Here is a 20355-nt window from a genome sequence, read left to right on the forward strand (position 1 = left end):
GCTTTCATTTATTTTTACTTACTGAGAAATTTGCATTCTCTCTTGCATCTGTGCAATGTTAAAGAGGTGAAAAGTACAATGCTTATAATCCTGCAGCAAAAGCCAATGCTGTGTGCCATTCTGGTTATTGTCCTTGAGGCCTATCTTAGTAGTTGTAGTTCTTTCCATTGTGGTGAGCTGTTGTAGCTGTTGAAGACAATAACGGGAGCAGGAATCTAACAGAGTGTGAGATTTAAGTCCTGGACAGCATCTACTATGAAGCAATAATGCATGGAATCGTAATCAAACACCCGATGATGAATGGGACAGTCATATTAAGTCATAGGGCCCTTTCATAGCTAGGAGGCAGGCTGTTGTTTCCGGTGGTGAATACAGTGGCAAAGTAGAACCGATATGAAGAAGTTATCACTGTCAAGTTATCACCTGTTATCTATCTATGCTTTTTTCATATGTCATGGGCTGACATACCCTTCTCATCTATTAAGTTTAAGGAAACTACTATTAAAACTTTTTATTTCATTGACATCCATTTTGGGTGGTACCATGCTTAACTACTACATAACCTCTCTTAACACTTCCAAACAACATAATTTTCTTCCACTGAATTCGTTACAAATAACTGAAATCTAACCTTAAAACCACTCAAAACAGGGATAAATTAATGAAATACACAAACTTATTGCAACTTGCAATGAAATAACATTCAGAAATGATGCTAATAATGAGAAGCCCGAACTATGCGTCAGACATTACCATTGCTGCTAAATTTATAGCTCAAAAAGGAATTAATGCAAATAATTACAATGTACTTTACATTTTCCAATGATACTGCACCAAAGGCGTGACTTACAAGTGATTAATTGGGGGTTAATGACAGTTGAAGAGATACTGCTGCAAGAATAAATAATGTTCTTTATATAAAGAACTTTATTTGGGATATGAAAAGTGTATGATTCGTGTGGGAAAATGATCATTGTCGGAATGATGAATTTGTACGTATGTATGTTCCTCACATTATAGAACAACCAAATTTTGAAAAATGGTCACATCAGAGCACTAAATTTTAATTCCAATTTTTTTTAAAATTTTTATTTCTTTTACATTCTTTGTGAGTTCAATGACATTTTCATTAACTAATTCAAGATTTTAAAAGCAATGCGTTGCCACTAAGCAATGTATAAAGTATTTGCTTAACAAATTCTGTAATTTAGAAAAATTTTGTTGCACTGCCCCAAAATAAAATAGTTTAACTTCTACGTGCAAATATGTTATTATTCAGCACAGCCAAAGATGTTTTCCTTTCAAATTTATCTGTTCTATTTGTTTTGCACAGGCACTACACTATAATTCAATAAACTCAGGAACAATGGACTGTATTATATCTCACTTTAATTCTCATTAATTTACATAGTTCATGGCTACTCGAAGCCACGAATTCTCTCACACGCTCTTAGCTCATAATCTTATGTCACAAACTCCAAGAGCTCAAGGCGCATGCGACGACGCTAGTAATGAAATGCGCGCGCAGGCGTAACATACCGCCCGCCTTGACATGATGTAATCATTCAAAATTAGATCTTACAATAAAAAATTACACAGAGTGACAATACGAAATACAGGTAAATAATTGTAAATATCAAATAATAACATCAAAAAATCCAACTACTATAATAAGAAAATACAATAATTAATTACAAACATACTTTTTGTTTAATTTGGCATAGGTAAAAGACAAATTTTATTAATTGATCTCTTAAAAATACCTCCTTTCGTTTTCACTGAAACTACTCTAACCTTATTGTCTTTACCTAAGAATATCTGTACGATTCTGCCAAGAGGCCAGTTACATACAGGAACAATATCAGTCTTTAAAATAACCATAGTTCCAACCTTGACATTGTCTTTTTCAAAGAACCATTTAGTTCTTTCTTGCATTGCACTCAAATAGTTATTTCTCCAATACTTCCAAATTGTTTGCACTATTTTAGTCAATTTTTGCCAGCTCTTTAATCTATTATCGTTAACGTTTAAAATATTAGGTTCTGCAATAGCCATGATAGGTCTGCCTATCAGGAAGTGGCCTGGTGTCAAGATATCAAAATCCTCTGGTTCGGATGATAAAGGTTGCAAGGGCCTAGAATTCAAAATGCCTTCAATTTGAGCAATTACTGTAAGAAACTCCTCATAGGTTAGTTTTAAATTGCCTACTACGCGTTTCAAATGAAACTTAACAGATTTGACACCTGCCTCCCAAAGACCTCCATGATTGGGAGCTCTAGGGGGAATGAACGACCAATCAATACTCTCACTCGATAAATAATTACCTAATTCATCATCTGGTTTGCTGACTAGCCTATTCAATTTCTTTAATTCTGCGTTACTACCAACAAAATTGGTTGCGTTATCTGAAAATATGCGTGCACACTTGCCTCTCCTGCTGAAAAAACGCTTTAAGGTTGCAATAAATGCTTGACTAGACAGGTCTGTTACCAACTCAAGATGACAAGCTTTGGTAACAAAACAAACGAAAATGCACACATACACCTTGTTAAGGTGACCTTTTCTCTGATGTGGGTATTTTATAAAATAAGGACCAAAAAAATCAACTCCAACACAATTGAATGGAAAATTCGGGCTGACTCTTTCTTGAGGGAGTTGACCCATAAGTTGTTGACAGGGCACTGGTTTTGCTTTGAAACATACGACACACTCATGTACTATTTTTCTACAAGTGTTACGCCCGTTTAAGGGCCAAAACCCTTGTCTAACAATAGACAGTAAGCCTTGTGGACCAATATGCATGTATTTCTTATGAAACATCACAATAATTAGATTAGTCAACTTATGATTCTTTGGTAAGATTATAGGAAATTTTCTATCAAAATTCAACTTACAATTAGCTAATCTGCCTCCAACTCTTAAAATTCCATATTGATCTAAAAATGGAAAAACACTTCTTACCTTGCTATCTGGAGGTACCTTACCCTCCTTTTCAAGGCTTGAAATTTCTTTTTTAAATTCACTATCTTGAATTAGCTTAATCAGCTTAAGTTCAGCTAATTTTAATTCTGAGCTCTGAAGAGGACCTGAAACCTTATCCTTCCCCTTGCAGTTGTTTACAAACCTAAAAATAAAACTTAAAACACGAATAATTTTAGTGTAATTGTTACTTAAATTTAAGAAATCCTCAATGAAAGGGTTAGCTTTCACATTAAGAAAAATATTAGAGTCACTAAGGATTTTAAGTTCGTCTGGAAAGTCCTTCACAATGACTTCCACCGGAATCTCTCTATTTGGGTAGTCGTCGTATCTCAGGAACAGAGGGCCTTTCCACCACATATCATTTTGTAGAAGTTTACTGGGATCCAAACCTCGGGATATAAGGTCACTCGGATTCTCCTTTGATGACACATGATGCCATTGATGACCATTAGTCAACTCTTGAATTGTTGCCACTCGATTTGCAACAAATGTCTTCAACTGGTAAGGCTCCTTTTGTATCCATGAAAGCACGATCATGGAGTCACTCCACAGATAAACTTTGTTCACAGGAATCTCTAATGCAGATATTACTCTAACCATCAACCTTGCAAGTAGGACTGCCGCACATAGCTCCAGTCTCGGAATAGTAACTCGTTTAATAGGCGAGACTCTGGATTTACTCGTCACTAGCCTTGTCTTCACTTCTCCATTTCTCGAACGGCACTTGCAATATATGGTTGCTCCGTATGCTACCTCAGAGGCATCTGCAAATCCATGAAGTTCCACATAGTCTACTTCTGCAATAAGAATAAACCTTTCAATTTCTATTTTACTTAAAACTTCCAGTTCAGTAGATAACTTCTTCCATTCATCAGCTTCCTTTTTCGGTAGTGGTTCATCCCAATTCAGCTTTAACAACCACAACCGTTGGAGGAATATTTTCGCTTTACTTATGATTGGCCCTAGTAAACCAATCGGGTCAAACAATCTTGCAATTGTGGACAATATTTGTCGTTTGGTAACAACTATGTCATTATCGAGTTTCACTCTAAAACAGAAACAGTCTCTTCTAGACTTCCAAGACACTCCAAGTGTTGTAGATTCTGCTTCATTAGGAAAGGAATAGGAGTGATCTTCTTCCGCAAGTTCAGCATGATTACTGCACCACTTGTGCAGTGTCATTCCTGCACTCTTCAGTATTGCAGTTAACTGAGATTTAAGTTCCTTAGCTGTACTCAAAGATTCCGCTCCACTAAGCACATCATCCATATAAAAGTTTTTAAGTAAGACTGGCGCAGCTAATGGAAATTTTGGACCTTCATCAATCGACAATTGTTTAAGAGTTCTCATAGCTAAGTATGGCGCACTAACTGTACCGTAAGTCACAGTATTAAGCTCGTAGATTTTCACAGGTGCATCATTTTCCTTTTTCCACAGGATTCGCTGCAAGCATCTCTGTTCAGGGTTAATTTTAATCATTCTATACATTCTTCTAATATCCGCCGTAAATGCGAATGGGTACTTTCTAAATCTAAGCATGATTGAAAAGAGATCATCTTGAATAACCCCTCCATTACGTTGTAAAGAATTTAGCGAAATTCCATTTGATGTTAAACATGATGCATTAAACACTGTTCTCAATTTAGTTGTTGTTTTTTGAGGTCGGTATATCCCATGATGTGGCATATAGTACACTACCTTAGGCTCATTTTTCTCTTTAACCTCAGTCATATGCCCAAGCTCTTCATACTCCTTTAAAAAATCCCGATACAGACTCAAATATTCAGGGTCTTTAACTAACCTTTTCCATAGGGAATTTAATCTCTCAAGGGCAACATCCTTTGAATTTCCTAAGCAAATAGGATCTTCCTTTAGTGGCATTGTTACAATGTATCTCCCTTCTTCATCCCGCTTATGAGTTTGCACATAATGTTCTTCACATATTGCTGTTTCTTTATTTTTTGGAATGACTATTTCAACATTCTCTATTTCCCAAAATTTTCTCATTGTTTGTTCTAAGTCATTAGATGTTTTCATTAACCCACAATGTAAGCGGCTCTGTTCTTCTGATGTAACGCTTCCCGACACTATAAACCCGAACACGCTGTTTTGTAAAATAAGACCCGTGTTTTCATAGCGAATTTGTTCAGATTTTAATATCTCAAAGAAAACCTCAGCTCCTAAAAGCATCTCTATACGTTCTGGAACATTAAAATTCTCATCAGCTAATTTTATGTTACAAAAATCCTGCATTTTAATATCAATTTTCCTTGAAGGAATCAAATCTTGCGTGATTTTTGGTACTACTAATAAGTCTAAATGTCTCACGTAACTTTTATCTTTATTGCTAATGCATGCCGAAACTCTTTTTCGAATTGTAAACAAGGAATCATTTAATCCGGAAATCGCAATGTTTACCTTCTCATAATCAAAGTTGAATTTATTCGCACAGTCTCTGCTTATAAACGATGAAGTACTGCCGCCATCAAGTAATGTTTTGACTGGATGTAGCTTACCCATACTATCACTAATAAAGCAAATAGCCGTGCTCAGAAGAACACTTTTTCTGGATCTGTTTACACTAGTCGCTGTAAGTAGAGTATTACGGCTGTTAGGCAGAAAGTCTGGCGCTAGGGGGGAAAGCACACTGGAACTACTCGCTGTTTCGTTTTTATTTTTTTCCTTCTCTTTCGATGATTTATTTTCTACTGGAAAATGCAGTGTCATGTGGTGTCTTTTCCCACAAACGGAACACGAAATCTTTGATTTGCAGTTTTTGACGGAATGGTTTAATGCTAGGCAATTAAAGCATAATTTATGACTTTCGATGATTTCAACCCGATCATTCACCGGTTGTTTCAAGAAATTTGGGCATTTTGCCAAAAAATGATTTTCCTCACAAAGAACACACTTTAAACCTTTTGCATCGGCAAGGAATACCTTTGAAACATTTTTCGACGTTTTGTAATTGTTGCGGGATTTTTGAAAACTGTCCACACTTGCAGCAAGGGACTTTCCGCGAGATGTGAAAAATAAATCTGCTTCCTTAGCCATTTGCTGAGGCGGAAACCAACTTTCAGCTTGCCTTATAGAAATATGGGCTGACGTTTCTCGATCTAATGTTTCAAACAATTTGTCTGATATTATTAACTGCTTCAGAGTTTCAAAATCAGACACTTTCCTCAATTTTAAGTAATATTCGAAATTTGTGGTTAATCGCGACACGAACTGCACATGGGACTCATTTAGGCGTTTAGCCTTTTTAAAATTTTCTAAAACAATTTGTGGTGTAGGTTCGAATTCTTTTAGAATAATAGCTTTTACTTTTTCATAGTCACTTAGCTCCTCATCTCTAATATACACGATAATGTTCGAAGCCCGTTCCCCTAACAAGTTTAACAACATTTCCGCTTTAGATTTCTCAGGCACATTTTTTGTCGCGAAAGCTCTTTCTAAAGACGAGAAAAAATAACTCCAGTTTTCAGGTTTACTCGGAACCTTCAATGTTAATGTTCTTATACTTTTAATAAGAGAATCTAAGGAATCGGAACTTTCTCCTTTATTTTCGTTTTGATCGTTATTAACACTTTTGGTTTCAGCTCGCAATCGAGCAATTTCCAGTTCTGTTTTAGATCTCTCTAATTTAATTTGTTCTAACTGTAATACTTTAGCTTCTTCAGATTTACGATGCTCTACTATGGAATTACCCAACTCTATTACCGAATTTGGATCGGATTTAAAAGCTTCACTACTTTTAATCGCTAAATTTAAATCTGTAACAGTTATCTTTTCACTTAACTCTATATTCAGTTCTAAAGCCAATAGCTTTAAATCCTGTTTATGTGCACCTTTTATCAACATTGTACTCTTAATGAAATAACACAAGATAATAAGTAATTCTTCTCAATTACTTAAACACAGTAACACAGTATATAAATACTATAAATTTTCTCAAAACTCTTACACAATATCTCAAAATAACAAAATGGCACTTTATTCTTAAATCGAAACTGCTGACTTACTTGTTACTTGTATATAACTCATAATCCATAGATCTCTGGCCCATGACAGACCACGTTGTTTTGCACAGGCACTACACTATAATTCAATAAACTCAGGAACAATGGACTGTATTATATCTCACTTTAATTCTCATTAATTTACATAGTTCATGGCCACTCGAAGCCACGAATTCTCTCACACGCTCTTAGCTCATAATCTTATGTCACAAACTCCAAGAGCTCAAGGCGCATGCGCCGACACTAGTAATGAAATGCGCGCAGGCGCAACACTATTCTTGATTAGCACACTAGGCAATTTGAAAGACTAAATGCAGTTATTCATCCTTACTATTAACACTAGCTAGAAACATCAAAATATTTTTATATACATTTTTTACAATAACTATTTTAGATGGCTCATAGTGCATATAACTAGTACAGTGATAAAACTAAACAATAAAAAAATTTAATTACTTGATAGAATTTTAAAACAATATGAAACAAAGTTCAGAGTTTTGGAAAAAGTCCCAAGCTACAGTTTGCAATGAACTGGTCCTGAATTTACGAATTTTACTAGGTAGTTTTAAAGTTAGGAGTGATAAGCACATAATTGAAACTTTCAAAGAAAGAATACAATACAAAATTTAATACACAAATAATAGCATAGGTATAAATTGACCTTTTTAATGTACAGGAGCAGTTTTCTAACTTCTGCTTGACAGAATCATCCAAACTGCCTTTGGCCAAATCTCATCCAAAATTAATATTTTGAATGAGAATTCTTTTAATATACAGGAGCAGTTTCCTAACTTCTGCTTGACAGAATCATTTCAAAGACAATTTACACTGCTCTTTCAGAAAAACTTCACTTCCGAGTTGCTTTTTTCTCTTCCCAGTCAGTAAATGAATGAATGCTTTAATTGCTTTTCCCATCAAGAGTGGAGTGAGGTCAGATTGCTGGAATTTGCAATTTTGCCAATAATGCCGAAAAGGGAGATGTCTTACTATTGGACATCAAATGATTGACAAGATATTAGTAAATTTTTAAATAAAAAGCTAGCCACAATGTAATCTATTGTCTCGCACATTATTTCCTTGCATTCCCTCTGCTCAACAATATTCATATTTCACAGCCTAATATTTATCATACGACATCTCAAAATGACAGAACTATATTCTATGGTGAAAGCATACACTTTCTACTATATCCGGTGTTGTCAACTTAAGGTTGACCGCTAATATACTTAAGGTTGACCTTAGACCTTAGATTTAGACAACAAGATTGACCGCTAATATAGACATGTTAAGGTGCCTAGACCCTCCGCAACAGATTTGGACTGTTGGGAAAATCTTGTGGAAAACATATAAGCAAGCACTGCCGGCTCGATTCAGCCAATCGGTTTATAATTTAAGTCTAGTGGAATTAAACTCATCTCTTCTTATAAATGAACACATATAAATTAGTTCATATAGTATAGTTAATTTCATATTATTTCTTGTTTGTTGTCTTTGATATATAATTTTGTGATTTTTGCTCTTGTATCTTCTTTGATAATGGACCAATTTTTTAACAGTGCAGATAAAGAAGTATGTCTTCAACCAGTGACGCGACTGTGAAGAAACGAAAATATTGTTAATATGAAGACAGTTACAGTTATTTAGAGTTTGGTTTTATGGGACAGAAATGAATGGTGAAGACAGACCACAATGTGTACTGTGTACGAAAGTTCTGGCAACAGAGTGTTTGCTTCCATCCAAGTCAAACTGAAGCACCATTTAGAAGCTAATCACCACAATACTGTTAGCAAACCTTGCGATTTTTTGGCCAGAAAATTAAAAGAACTGGGGGGGGGAACAAATTTTTTAAGACTGCATCAATGCCAAACAATGATTAGCAAGCATCTTACAAAGTAGCTTACAGAACTGCAAAATGTATGAAGCTTCATACCATAGCAGAAGAACTTATTCCACCAGCTGATATGGTGAACATAATGGTTGGTGAGTCTTCTGGGAAGCTTCTTTTAATAGTGTTTTTGTCCAGTATTGCAATTAATCAGAGAATACAATATATGACAGAGGATATCAAAGATCAGTTGAAAAAATTCAAGGAGTGCAATTTGGATTGCAGATTAGATGAGGCTACGGATAATAACAAGAATGCTCATTTGATATGCTATGTACAGTTTATAAATGCAGAGTTGCCACTCAAACAGGAGAATGAAATTCCCTCACTTTTCCAGGTATGCTTCGAGAAAATTCAAGTCTATCCGCGTAATGTACATTGGCTGTGATAAGAGGTAAATTAATTGTGGTATTACTTGTACTGTGTAAAAAATTCACTTAATTATTCAATAAATCTAAGAGGACATTTATTCTTAATTATTCTTGGTACACTTTGTTTGATAATTTTGTTTACTTTTCCGCTTAAAAAACTAAATAAAATTTAAGATATATACATTGGATAACAACTGTACGTTTTATTTAATTATTACTCATGATCATCCCCAGTTCAACACGAGGCTAATCCAGTTCTTATAAATCACAACGCAATGCTAAAAGTTAGGTTAGATTTTAGGTAAATTTAATTTGTGTGAGGTGTATTCTTAAAAGGCACCTTAACACTTGAAAACACAAATATTATTATAATAGGAGTTGTTTTCTCCACTGAAGATTGAGATTAGAATCTGCCCAATCTGGAATAAAATAAGGCTTTTTTTTTTTTTTTTTTTTTTTTGCAGACATTCTGCAGCTAAACGAAAGAAAGAAATCTATTTAATGATATTTTTTTACTAAATTGAGGTATTTTATATTTATTTCGCAGCATGCATAAGGAAAAAATATGCGCATTAAATTTCGTGATGTCATCATACTGCTAGAATTAATTTCAGGATTATGCCAGAGAAAATTTCCTGAAATTTGGAAATATTATTTACTAATGATAAATAAATTTAGAGGGAAGAAGCAACATTAAATGATATGAATAACATAAAAATAAAGATAATTACTTAAAAATTTAATTAGAATAATCAATGATATTTTAGCGAATATAGTTATATTACATGGTTATCCTAGATGATTGATTACTATTTTTTCATTTTACTGCAAAATAACAAGGTATTTATTAAAAAAAAAAAAAAAAAAAAAAAAAAAAAAAAAAAAGATTTTGCGGTAAAATCTTAGTATACGATACGGCCTTCGCATGATTTTGAAAATTGTCGCCAAGAACAAAATGACCCGTTTACTGCTCATCATCATGTCACCAAATCCCGCTGTACCACACATGGAGATTATTCTAACCAAAGAACGTCTATGTAAAAAGCGGAGGGAAAATTTGCCAAGGGATTTGGCGACGGAACCTGGCGACCAGAATTTCCCTCTCCGCGATGTGTACAGGAAATTGAGACACACGTGTTAAGAAGAAACGTTCTTAGACAAAAAAGAAAACTACGAAAATCCGTTTTTAAATTATTGCAAAAAATCCAAGAAGAAATGTTTTATCAAAGAACGTTTTTTCTTGGATTTTTCGCAATAATTTTAAAAACGGATTTTTGTAGATTTCCCCCCTCTCAAAATAACTAATCCATGAATTAGTTTACTTGCGCCAAAAAATATTTTCTTTTCCTTTAGAGTTTAAAGAAATTTTAAACGATATTCATTTTATGAACTCTTGATAACGTGACCTTCGAACTTCGACACCGGTTTCGAGCTTTGGCGACAGGTATTTCGCGCATGCACAGTTGTTTCCCGCTATGATGGAACGGAGCCACGTCTGTTGCAGAGAGGTTTTCCTTCTTTACAATACATATTTTTTGATTCTAACCTTCATGGTACCGTACACTAGGATTAAACCCATTTTATTTTATATGAGAACAGGTACTTTCTTTAGTTCATGCACTGCACATGCAATTCTCGAGGTTACTGGAAACCAAAAAATGCGGGAAACTTGCTTGCCTTTCTAAAAGGACAATCAAATTGGAGCTGCGAAAATTGGCTCTATGCCAGCTGCCCGAATGACGCTCACGTGATACACAATTCGCCAAAAAAGTGATCTCTTCCGATGTTGGTGCAAAGCTCGACTTTTTTGGCGGGATCATTGTATGAAATTCCCTGACTTTTCCAGATTTTGACTAAAACACTTAAATTCCCTGACTTTTCTCTGAATTTTTTGGTAAATTTCCGAATTCGCTGACTTTTTCCGGTTTTCCAGGTAGCGTGGCAACCCTGTAAATGGCAATAACATTAAAGACGACCTGTTTTGTAAAAATATCACTGCAGGAGCGAAGGTTCAGGACCCGTCTCAGATTCTTGATGCATTCATATCTGAAAATAATTTGAACTGCCCTAAGCACATTGGTGTCTGTATTGATGGAGCTTGCTCCATGTCTGGCTGTTATGGAGGATTATAGGTACTTATTCGAAGCAAATCATCAAAGGCAGAGGATCCATTTCATTATTCACAGAAAAGTGCTTGCATTAAAGCACCTGAGTCATGCACTGAATCAGATGTTTGAATGTGTAGTGAATGTGGTAAATTTTATAAAATCTCATTCATTGGAAGCAGGTTAAAAAAAAAAAAAAAAAAAAAAAAAAAAACTGAGGATATGGGAGATGAAAACTCATCTTTGTTGTTCTGCAGAAGCATACCATGGCTCTCATGGTAATGTTTTATCACGCACCTTTGAATAGTGACGAGAAATTTTCATTTTCCTTAATGAGGAAGGATACAAAGATGCAGAAGATTTTGCTGATGCCTATTTTTTAATAAAACTAGCATATTTATGTGACATTTTTGAAATTCTCACAATCTTCCTCTGCCGGAAAAAAACTTCACCTTTTGAAGTCAACAGACAAAATAACAGCTTTTATTAAAATAATGATAATAACAATAATAAATAAAATAAAACTATCAAGAAGAAAACTGAATGAAGATGCAGGCAGAAATTGTTTTTTAATATCTCAGTAATTTTTGATGTCAAATGAATTTCATCTTTCTCAAGATACAAAAACATGTTTGAAGGGCACTTTTATCACACTTAAATATCTAATTTGATAAATACGTTCAAAATGATAATTTCGATAGGCTTATATGGATTCAATATCCATTTAAAATAAGTGCTTTATCTGAATTTACTTCTGTGGAAGAAGAGAATTACAAATTTAGACATTGTATTTATGCAAAGGTGGTTTTTCGGTGGTCACTATGAAAAAAAAGCAAGTATACAGCAAAAGTGAATGTGGAAAAGTAAATAAAGCTGGATATATCTGGTATAATTCCACGGTTTGAGAATATGTGCAGTAATTTGCCTTAATTATTAATTTAATGCTAATAAAACAAAAAAAAAATCTTAAATAGCGAAGATATGCGAGTTTTATTTATTTTTATCTCTTACTTACGATTAGTCATACTTAAGAAATGGAAAAATTTTAATTCAAAAAAGGTGTCGTGACTTGGAAAAGATTGGGAACCACTGCGCTAAGAATAAAATAAAAAATAATAATAAAAAAAAGTTTTCTAGATTGATAAGCCATGGTCTCGCACAGTAACATGCTTGTCTTGGGGAAATACCAATGGAAGATATGCATTAAATCATCATGAAAAATATTAACATTTTGGGTACTTTTATACTTCCTACATACATGTGTGTTATATGTGTTCTGGTATATCTCCAGAACAAATATAACATACATGTATTATTCTGGTTATATTGTTCTGGTATATCATTCGAACAACAAATTCTTTCATCAAATCAACCTTTTTGATTTGCTTTCATTTTCCCGTATCCCTCATAATGGCAACAAGATTATTACCAAGTTGGTTTTTGTTTTCCCATACCGTTCCTGGCTGCCATATTTAATATGGTATCAAAAGAATTCCAAAAGATATGACTCAAGATGATGAAAAGCAAGCCTCATTGGTTTTTATTTCACCACTTAGCAGAACCATACAATCCACAAAATGAAATTTAAGATTTATAAGTGCAATAATAAGTGGAAATAATAAGTTTTTTAATCTTTAAGAGACAGGGCAGTTTGGAAAGGTTTCACTTAAAAAGACGGGAAATCCAAATGCATTTCCACCCCCCTTTTAGCTGTTATTGTAAAGGGAAACTACTACTCTTTTGCAACTTTTCCTGTAGGTCGCCTTTGTTAATTTTCAGATAAGAGACTAGGGAATAATATAAAAGAATTTGTTCTCTTTTCTGATGTTTCTTTTCCCTAAACTAGGGAAACATATTACGGTGAGATTTCGTAGCTAAATAATTGTCATATATTGGAATTATTAAATTTTGACATAGTGTCATAATGAAAATACACCTTAGCAGCAAATGTATGCCTATAATCAGTTCATAGTTTATTCAGTTTTTACTTGTTTCCAAAATGAATTTAGTTTAAAATTACGTGTACTAATTAACATTTTTAATTTATACTCGAAAATGATGTTTAACTATTTGTTTCTCGTGTAAATTGGCAGTTCGCTTTTATTTGTTTCCAAGCATTGTGTAGCAGCTTATATTTATATATCAAACAAATCCCGTTGTATTTTTCTTATGTTAGTTTCATTTACCTTTTTCATTAGCATTCTTATTCAGTTTAATTTATTGATTCCCCCCATTGTATCCTAAGTTATTTCATCTTTCAACTATATTATTGTTCGTTGTTCTTTCTTGCAGTTTTGTGATAAAAGCTTTTTTTTATCCTTTAGCGTTTTTTTTTTAAAATTATTTTCCTTTACTTTAAAAACAGATTTTATTGATTATCATTGCACTCCATTGGATTTTGCATGTTTCAAACAGCAATATTAAATACAAAAATTACAATAAAAAGCAGAAATATAAAGAAAAAATATATTTTTAATGACACTGAAAAGTTGGTGAAATTAATACTAATGTAAAATTGCTCAGATTTCACTGCTGAGGGAAACGAAAGGGAATGGGAGGCGCGAAGGTCATCTAGCATAAGTGGCAAGGGAGGTTATTCAGATAATGACTATTTCCGCACCCTGAAGGATGTGTGTGTGTGGGGGGGAATTCGCTGGCCGATATTTTGGCCACAGCTGTCTTTTTGAGACACTGCAGCTCTGGCCGATTCTTAGGCCACCCATCTTTTAAAGGTTAAAGCTAAAACAGATTGCTGTGTACTTGGACAGCAGAACAGTGTAAAAAAAAAAAAAAAATTACAGAAAGATTTGGATATAATTTTACTTTTTCAATGTATTATGTAATTCTTATTTCATAAATAGAATTTGTATTTTAAGTTACTAAAATATGCCTTTTTCTCATATGTCAATAATGTTTGCCAACTTATGATAAATCAGAAACTTGCTGATTACAGCAATAAGGAATTTACACCGTTCCATCTGTAAAAAATAGCGAAACTGTGGCAAGGTGGCTGTGTTAATATGTAAGTACTCTTTTTTGAATGCTGTCAAAAGTTTACACATACAGCTAAACAAAAAATGCACTTATTTTTTCAAATTTAAGTAGTTTACATTAGGACTGTTTTTGGTGATTTATGGCTAATTTCAGCAACTTTTAAGAATCAAGAATTGTAATGGATTTGGAACAGATGAAGCTGCAGCCATCCTATTCCTTCAAAAAATACTGTGTAGCCTTCACTTACACCAGAAAGAAAAAAAGTGCTCAAATGCAAATACTGTTTGCTAGATCATTCAATCTCTTCATTACTGCTATGTAATTCATTTACTTGTGGTGTCATGAGTTAATGTTTATGAAGTTTTACACATCAAAGCTTGCTTTAATTAAATCGTCACAATGGTTGATTGAAATAATTACATTACAATGTGAATCAATTTTTTTTTCCATTTGTCCTAACTTTAAATTTGATAGATCCAACAAAAGTACGTAAACTAATGAAAACTTATGCATGCACACATACACAAAAAGGGGTGTGTTTCTCTCCTGCAATATGGAGAATTTTGCTGCAAAACTAAAGAATGCTCCTTGCTGATCACTATTGCTTCAATTCATCCAATACTAAGTCAAAGGTTTAGGGAAAGAAATATGACAAAAATGTGTGATATGACTGTCAAGAAGAATCCTAAATTTTATTAATATTTTTTTCCCCCAAAAAAGTTGGTTTTTATTCATAAAACCCTACAGAGGGGGTCTAAACATTTTCAGAATGATTTCGATAAATTAAAAAAAAAGGCAAATGCATTGGAATAAAATTTTTTGGCAACAGCTTATTATTTGAAATGAGAAATATCATCTGCTACCTTTAAATCTATTCTTCATTCAAAATGCCACATGTAAACAAGTTTGGATTGAAAAATATGTTTTTGCACTTTTCCGTATTTCAAAAATGCTGTGAAGTGCATTGCATTAAAATTTCTAAGTGCAAAATAAGCAGCATTATTAATCAGAAAGGAACAAACCATCAATCATTACTTCTACCTGAAAAGAAGACTCCAAATGACTACCTGAAACAAAACTATACTGTTTTTAAAGTTAAATTGTTGAAAACCAGAAAATCCACCCATGCAAATATCAATTGCAAAGTCTTTAAATACATCTGTAACAATAATAAATAAAATATAAACCAAAACTTACAACTTAAAAAAGCTAAAAACAATGTTCACCAGCTTTTGTTAAGGCATATGGCATATGCAAGATAATTTGTACAACCCTGTATGAAAACTATTTAGCAGAATATTAATGGAAATACATTCACACTCTTGACTGGGGGTGGGAAGAGAAAGTTTCAATATGGGGCTTATGACTGTCACAGGATTCGCTGGAAATAAAAATTACAAAATGGAAAAAAATGCTAAAACATCCAATATTTACAGAATAATATCCATTTCTTTATCTCAGTGACTTTCCATGAGTGAAATTTCATCAAGACAATGCAACGAGTCATACTTCGAAAAGTACCACTACATTCCTTGAAAAAAGAAAACTGATACATATTGAATTTAACAAAATACATATTGATATATACCATATTTGCCGACGTATAAGATGCATCTCTTTTTTTATACACATTTTTGAAGAATAAAACTTTATTACTGATCATTATAATTCCGCAAAGTTCTTATTGTTTTCTCAGCTGGTGGTGGTCCAAATTGCCTCTCTGCAGGCCTGTTTTCATGTTCTAGCATACGCAATCCCACGTAATTTGTATGCTATGTTATAGCAATGCCAACATTGTCTATGAACCATAACCTGTCAACAAATTTAAGAAAACTGAATAGTAGAAATTTCACACATTTAAAGGTCGTTCACAAAAATTAGGAAGTTTAAACGAACCCAGCTGTGATTGTCAATGACAGCGCATGCGCATTCACTGAGCTCTACGTAACTGTAATATTCCTCAACTCTGCAAGGAAACAAGAAAAAAAATCATATAACTCTGAATTTCCAGAAATAAATGTAATAAAAAACTGAGTATTGCCATTAAGATGCATCCCGTTTTTCAGATCTATTTTCAAAGAAAAAAGTGTGTCTTATACACTGGCAAATACGGTATTTTTTCAACAATATATTCGGAATCTTCCGACATTTGACCTACGAACTATTGTGCCTCTCTCTCTCCTGAAAAGTGCTGTTTCTAAGCATAAACTGAACACGACTGATGGATTCAGGAAAGTAGTGAAAGAGAAATGAAAATCTATACCCATGGAAATTTTACAAAAAACACTTTTATCATGAAAATTACGATGCAAACTAATAATCCAGAAAAAAGGTCTATCAGGTCTATCAGATCAAATATATATATATATATATATATATATATATATAAAAATTCAAATTTTATGCATTAATTAAACGGCCCTGAAATCATTTTAAAAACGTGTAAACACCCTTTGTATTTATAATATAAATATTTTAGATACTGTAATACATTTATAAAAATTCAATTAAAACTGTAAATTTAATTAAGAAATTTTCATAGGAGGAATAACATATATTGAATATTTTAAATTTCAATCTGAATTATCGACAATTTACCTTCCCAGTACTTTGAAGGATTGTTGTCCGAGTTCTCCACTGTCTTTCACGGCTGATAATATCACGGGTGACATCTACATCATAATCTAAAATTCTCTGAATATCTGTATAATTAGGTTGGACATCATCATCCCCTTTAATTGTACTTCGTTTCTTGGCTAAACGTTTTGCTTTTATGGCAGCAATCATTTCAACAGACATAGCATCAGACAATGATCTGAAAAAAGGGGGGATAAAGTATAAGGAGGAGAAAGAAGTAACAACAAATCAAGTACAACAATTAGAGTACAGAACAACAATTAATTTCCTTCACTTCAACACTAATTAATCTTCTTTCATTCCAAAAGGGCAAACATTCCCTTTTATATATGCTAGATTTGATAAAAATTATTCAAAAAGGGAGGAATTACATCAATTTATCTTTAGTAATGATATAAAACACTGAAAATTTTATTATTTAGTAAAATCAGGAGGGGGGAATCAGACTAAATTTTTAATAAAACTTAGTATCAGTCTAAGGACAATTAATCATGTAATTTTTATTACCTTAAAGTAAAAGAACTACTACTGTAATTGCAAAAAATGTGCAGTATCATATTTAAACACAAATATCCATTTTGACCATTCCCAAATCCATTTGCATGATTTTTTTGCATGGCATTTGTATGTAAAGACAGAATAAAGGATTATTTTTTCCAAAACAGACTGTAAAATGGACTAAAAAGAGATTTATCCATGACATTTGTATGTATGCGTACCCAGCATAACTACAAAAATTTAGCGGAATGATGCTGAAATTTTATATACGGGACTTCCATAACATCTAGCTATGCAACTACCTTTTTTAATCGACAGTATCAAACACACACACACACACACACAGAGGTTGGACAAAAATATGGAAACACCTTTAAAAAAACATGTTTCTTTGCTTAATATGGTGTAGGAAACCCGTTGGCATCCAAAACAGCTTGCAGTCTTCTCGGAATGGATAAATACAGTTCCTGTATGTTTGCCAAGGGAATATTATACCATTCTTCCTGGAAAACGGTGGCAAGTTCAGATAACGATGTTGGCGGTGGATAACGAGAACGCACTTTCTGTTCCAATGTAGACCACAAAGGTTCGATAATATTCAGGTCTGGTGACTGTGGTGGCCAGGGGAGATGGGACAACTCATCCTCGTGCTCAGAAAACCAGTCATGGACAATATGAGCTGTGTGAACAGGGGCTTTGTTGTCTTGGAAGACACCATCACCATCGGGGAACAAAGTTTGTACCATGGGATGAACTTGATCGGCCAAAATGTTCACATAAGTCTTGGCAGTCATGTGCCCTGACACAGTTATCATGGGGCTAGTAGAGAACCACGATATGGCTGCCCAAACCATAACAGAACCCCTGCCATGTTTCACTCTTGGCAACAAGCAGTCTGTATTATAGGCTTGAGATGGCATTCTCCAGACGTAAACTCGGCCAGAAGTGGGAAACAATGTGAAAGAAGACTCGTCAGACCATATTACTCGCTTCCACTGCTCTATAGTCCAGGCTTTATGACTTAAACACCACCTTTTCCTGTTACGGGCATTAGCATCACTGATGAGTGGCTTCTCAATTGCAGCACGGCCAGCAATTCCCTGTTTATGAAGCTCCCTTCTAATTGTTTTGGTACTCACAGGGTTCGGTAACACAACATTCATTTCAGCAGTAACTTTTGCAGCTGTGGTCTTCTTATTTTTCGTCACAATTGCCCTTAATGATCGTCTGTCATGATCACTCAGGACACACTTTCGTCCGTGCTGTGATTTAGTAGATGATGTTTTTCTGCTTTTCAAATATGTGGAATAAATCTTCGATACAGTACCTCTTGAAACACTAAACACCTCAGCTACCTTGCTTACGGAAGCACCTACCATACGTGCTCCAACAATTTGCCCACGTTCGAAGTCTGTTAACTCTGACATAATGCAATGACAACCTCACATAACAGTACTCCGACAACAACTGAACTGTTTAGCACATTTACGAAGTTGTATAGGTGGCGTCATTAGTCAAAAATGCCAGCGCCACCTACATATTTCATTAAAATCAATCTTTTCAAACATGCATTTCACAAGGTGTTTCCATATTTTTGTCCATCCACTGTATGTGTGTGTGTATGGGTGTCTAGCAGTTAAGACCCCAAAGCGTCGAATCTATACGTATAAATATTCCAGCTGCAAGATATGCAGTGTCTTCTCTCAAACGCTATTGCTTCGCATACATACACATAATCAGTCACTTTGCTGCTTTCACCTATTGTTTAAATATGTAATACACATATATAAAATTGTGTGGCACTTATAGCACTCACTGTGTAGTGAAAATCAAGACTACACATCTTAAGAAATTAATGATGAGTGTTTGGAAGTATGTATCCAAAATGTGCAGGAATAAATTACATGATGCATTTGGCACTTTCAAATGATGAAACTATTCAATATTTTAGAAATACCATATTAAAAAAAAAAAAAAAAGAAGAAGAAGAAGAAGAAGAAGAAAGGTTTCAGATTTTAAATTACATCCATAGGGGCATTTTTTTTAACATTTCGTGTGTTACCTTTTATTAAATACTATTTTATTAAATCTTTGCACTTAAACCATAAAACGCAGTTCAACAGCAATGTCGCAAAATAATTTTAAAATGAGCATATCTTTAGAATTTCTGATACACAGTTCCGTACGCTAGAGATAAAAAGGTTTTTTCACGATTTTAAATCGTAGAGTTTGTAATTAAAAAATTTTTTAAAGTTTTACAAAATATTAAATCGATAATACAACAAATTCCAAATTTGGGCTTTTAGATGCCCATATTCGCAGTAGGATTACATCATTTAAAATTGGATGGATCTAGGTACTGTTGTTTAATCACAATGTGAGAAACATACATACATTTATGCAGATTCTTCATTATTTAATTTCTTCAAATATAATGCAGGACTCTAATATTTGGTGGCAACAATTTGAAAAGTGATACACTGTTTATAAAGATCTGACACGAAATCGCAAAACGAAAACAATAGTCCTTCAGGGACAAAGCCCCTTTAGAATAAAAATTTCAACAAATAACAAATTATAACTTTTACTGTGGTCTCCTGGATCTTATACTCATATTTAGGAAAGTTTTATATTCATTATGAAAAAGTAAAATTATACGAAGTTTGAGTTCCGAACGACAAAAACTGACCGAAATAAATCTGCAAATTTTAATGCCATTTTCAACTTGCCTTGAGACTTTGTTAATTAAACTAGAATAATTCAAGAAAATAAGTTTAAATGAAGTGCAATAAAAATGTGTATAATTTAACATGCTGCACAAGAAAGTCATGATGCCTATATCAGATTTTTTTTTTTTTTTTTTT

At 33.6% G+C, this 20355-nt stretch overlaps 1 protein-coding gene across 1 annotated transcript in view; it reads right to left on the reverse strand.

The window, feature by feature from the left end:
* Positions 1 to 20355, reverse strand: part of hyx (cell division cycle 73 hyrax) — a 65248-nt gene that overhangs the window by 20088 nt on the left and 24805 nt on the right. The window contains exon 7 of the mRNA XM_035366406.2: positions 16955 to 17171. Within this exon, the coding sequence (XP_035222297.1) occupies positions 16955 to 17171 (217 nt within the window). The remainder of the gene's footprint in view (positions 1 to 16954; positions 17172 to 20355) is intronic.

Source organism: Stegodyphus dumicola, chromosome 12, assembly GCF_044657685.1.
Source record: "Stegodyphus dumicola isolate Sdum_Otavi_A_Nest chromosome 12, ASM4465768v1".
NCBI classification, from domain to species: Eukaryota; Metazoa; Arthropoda; class Arachnida; order Araneae; family Eresidae; genus Stegodyphus; species Stegodyphus dumicola.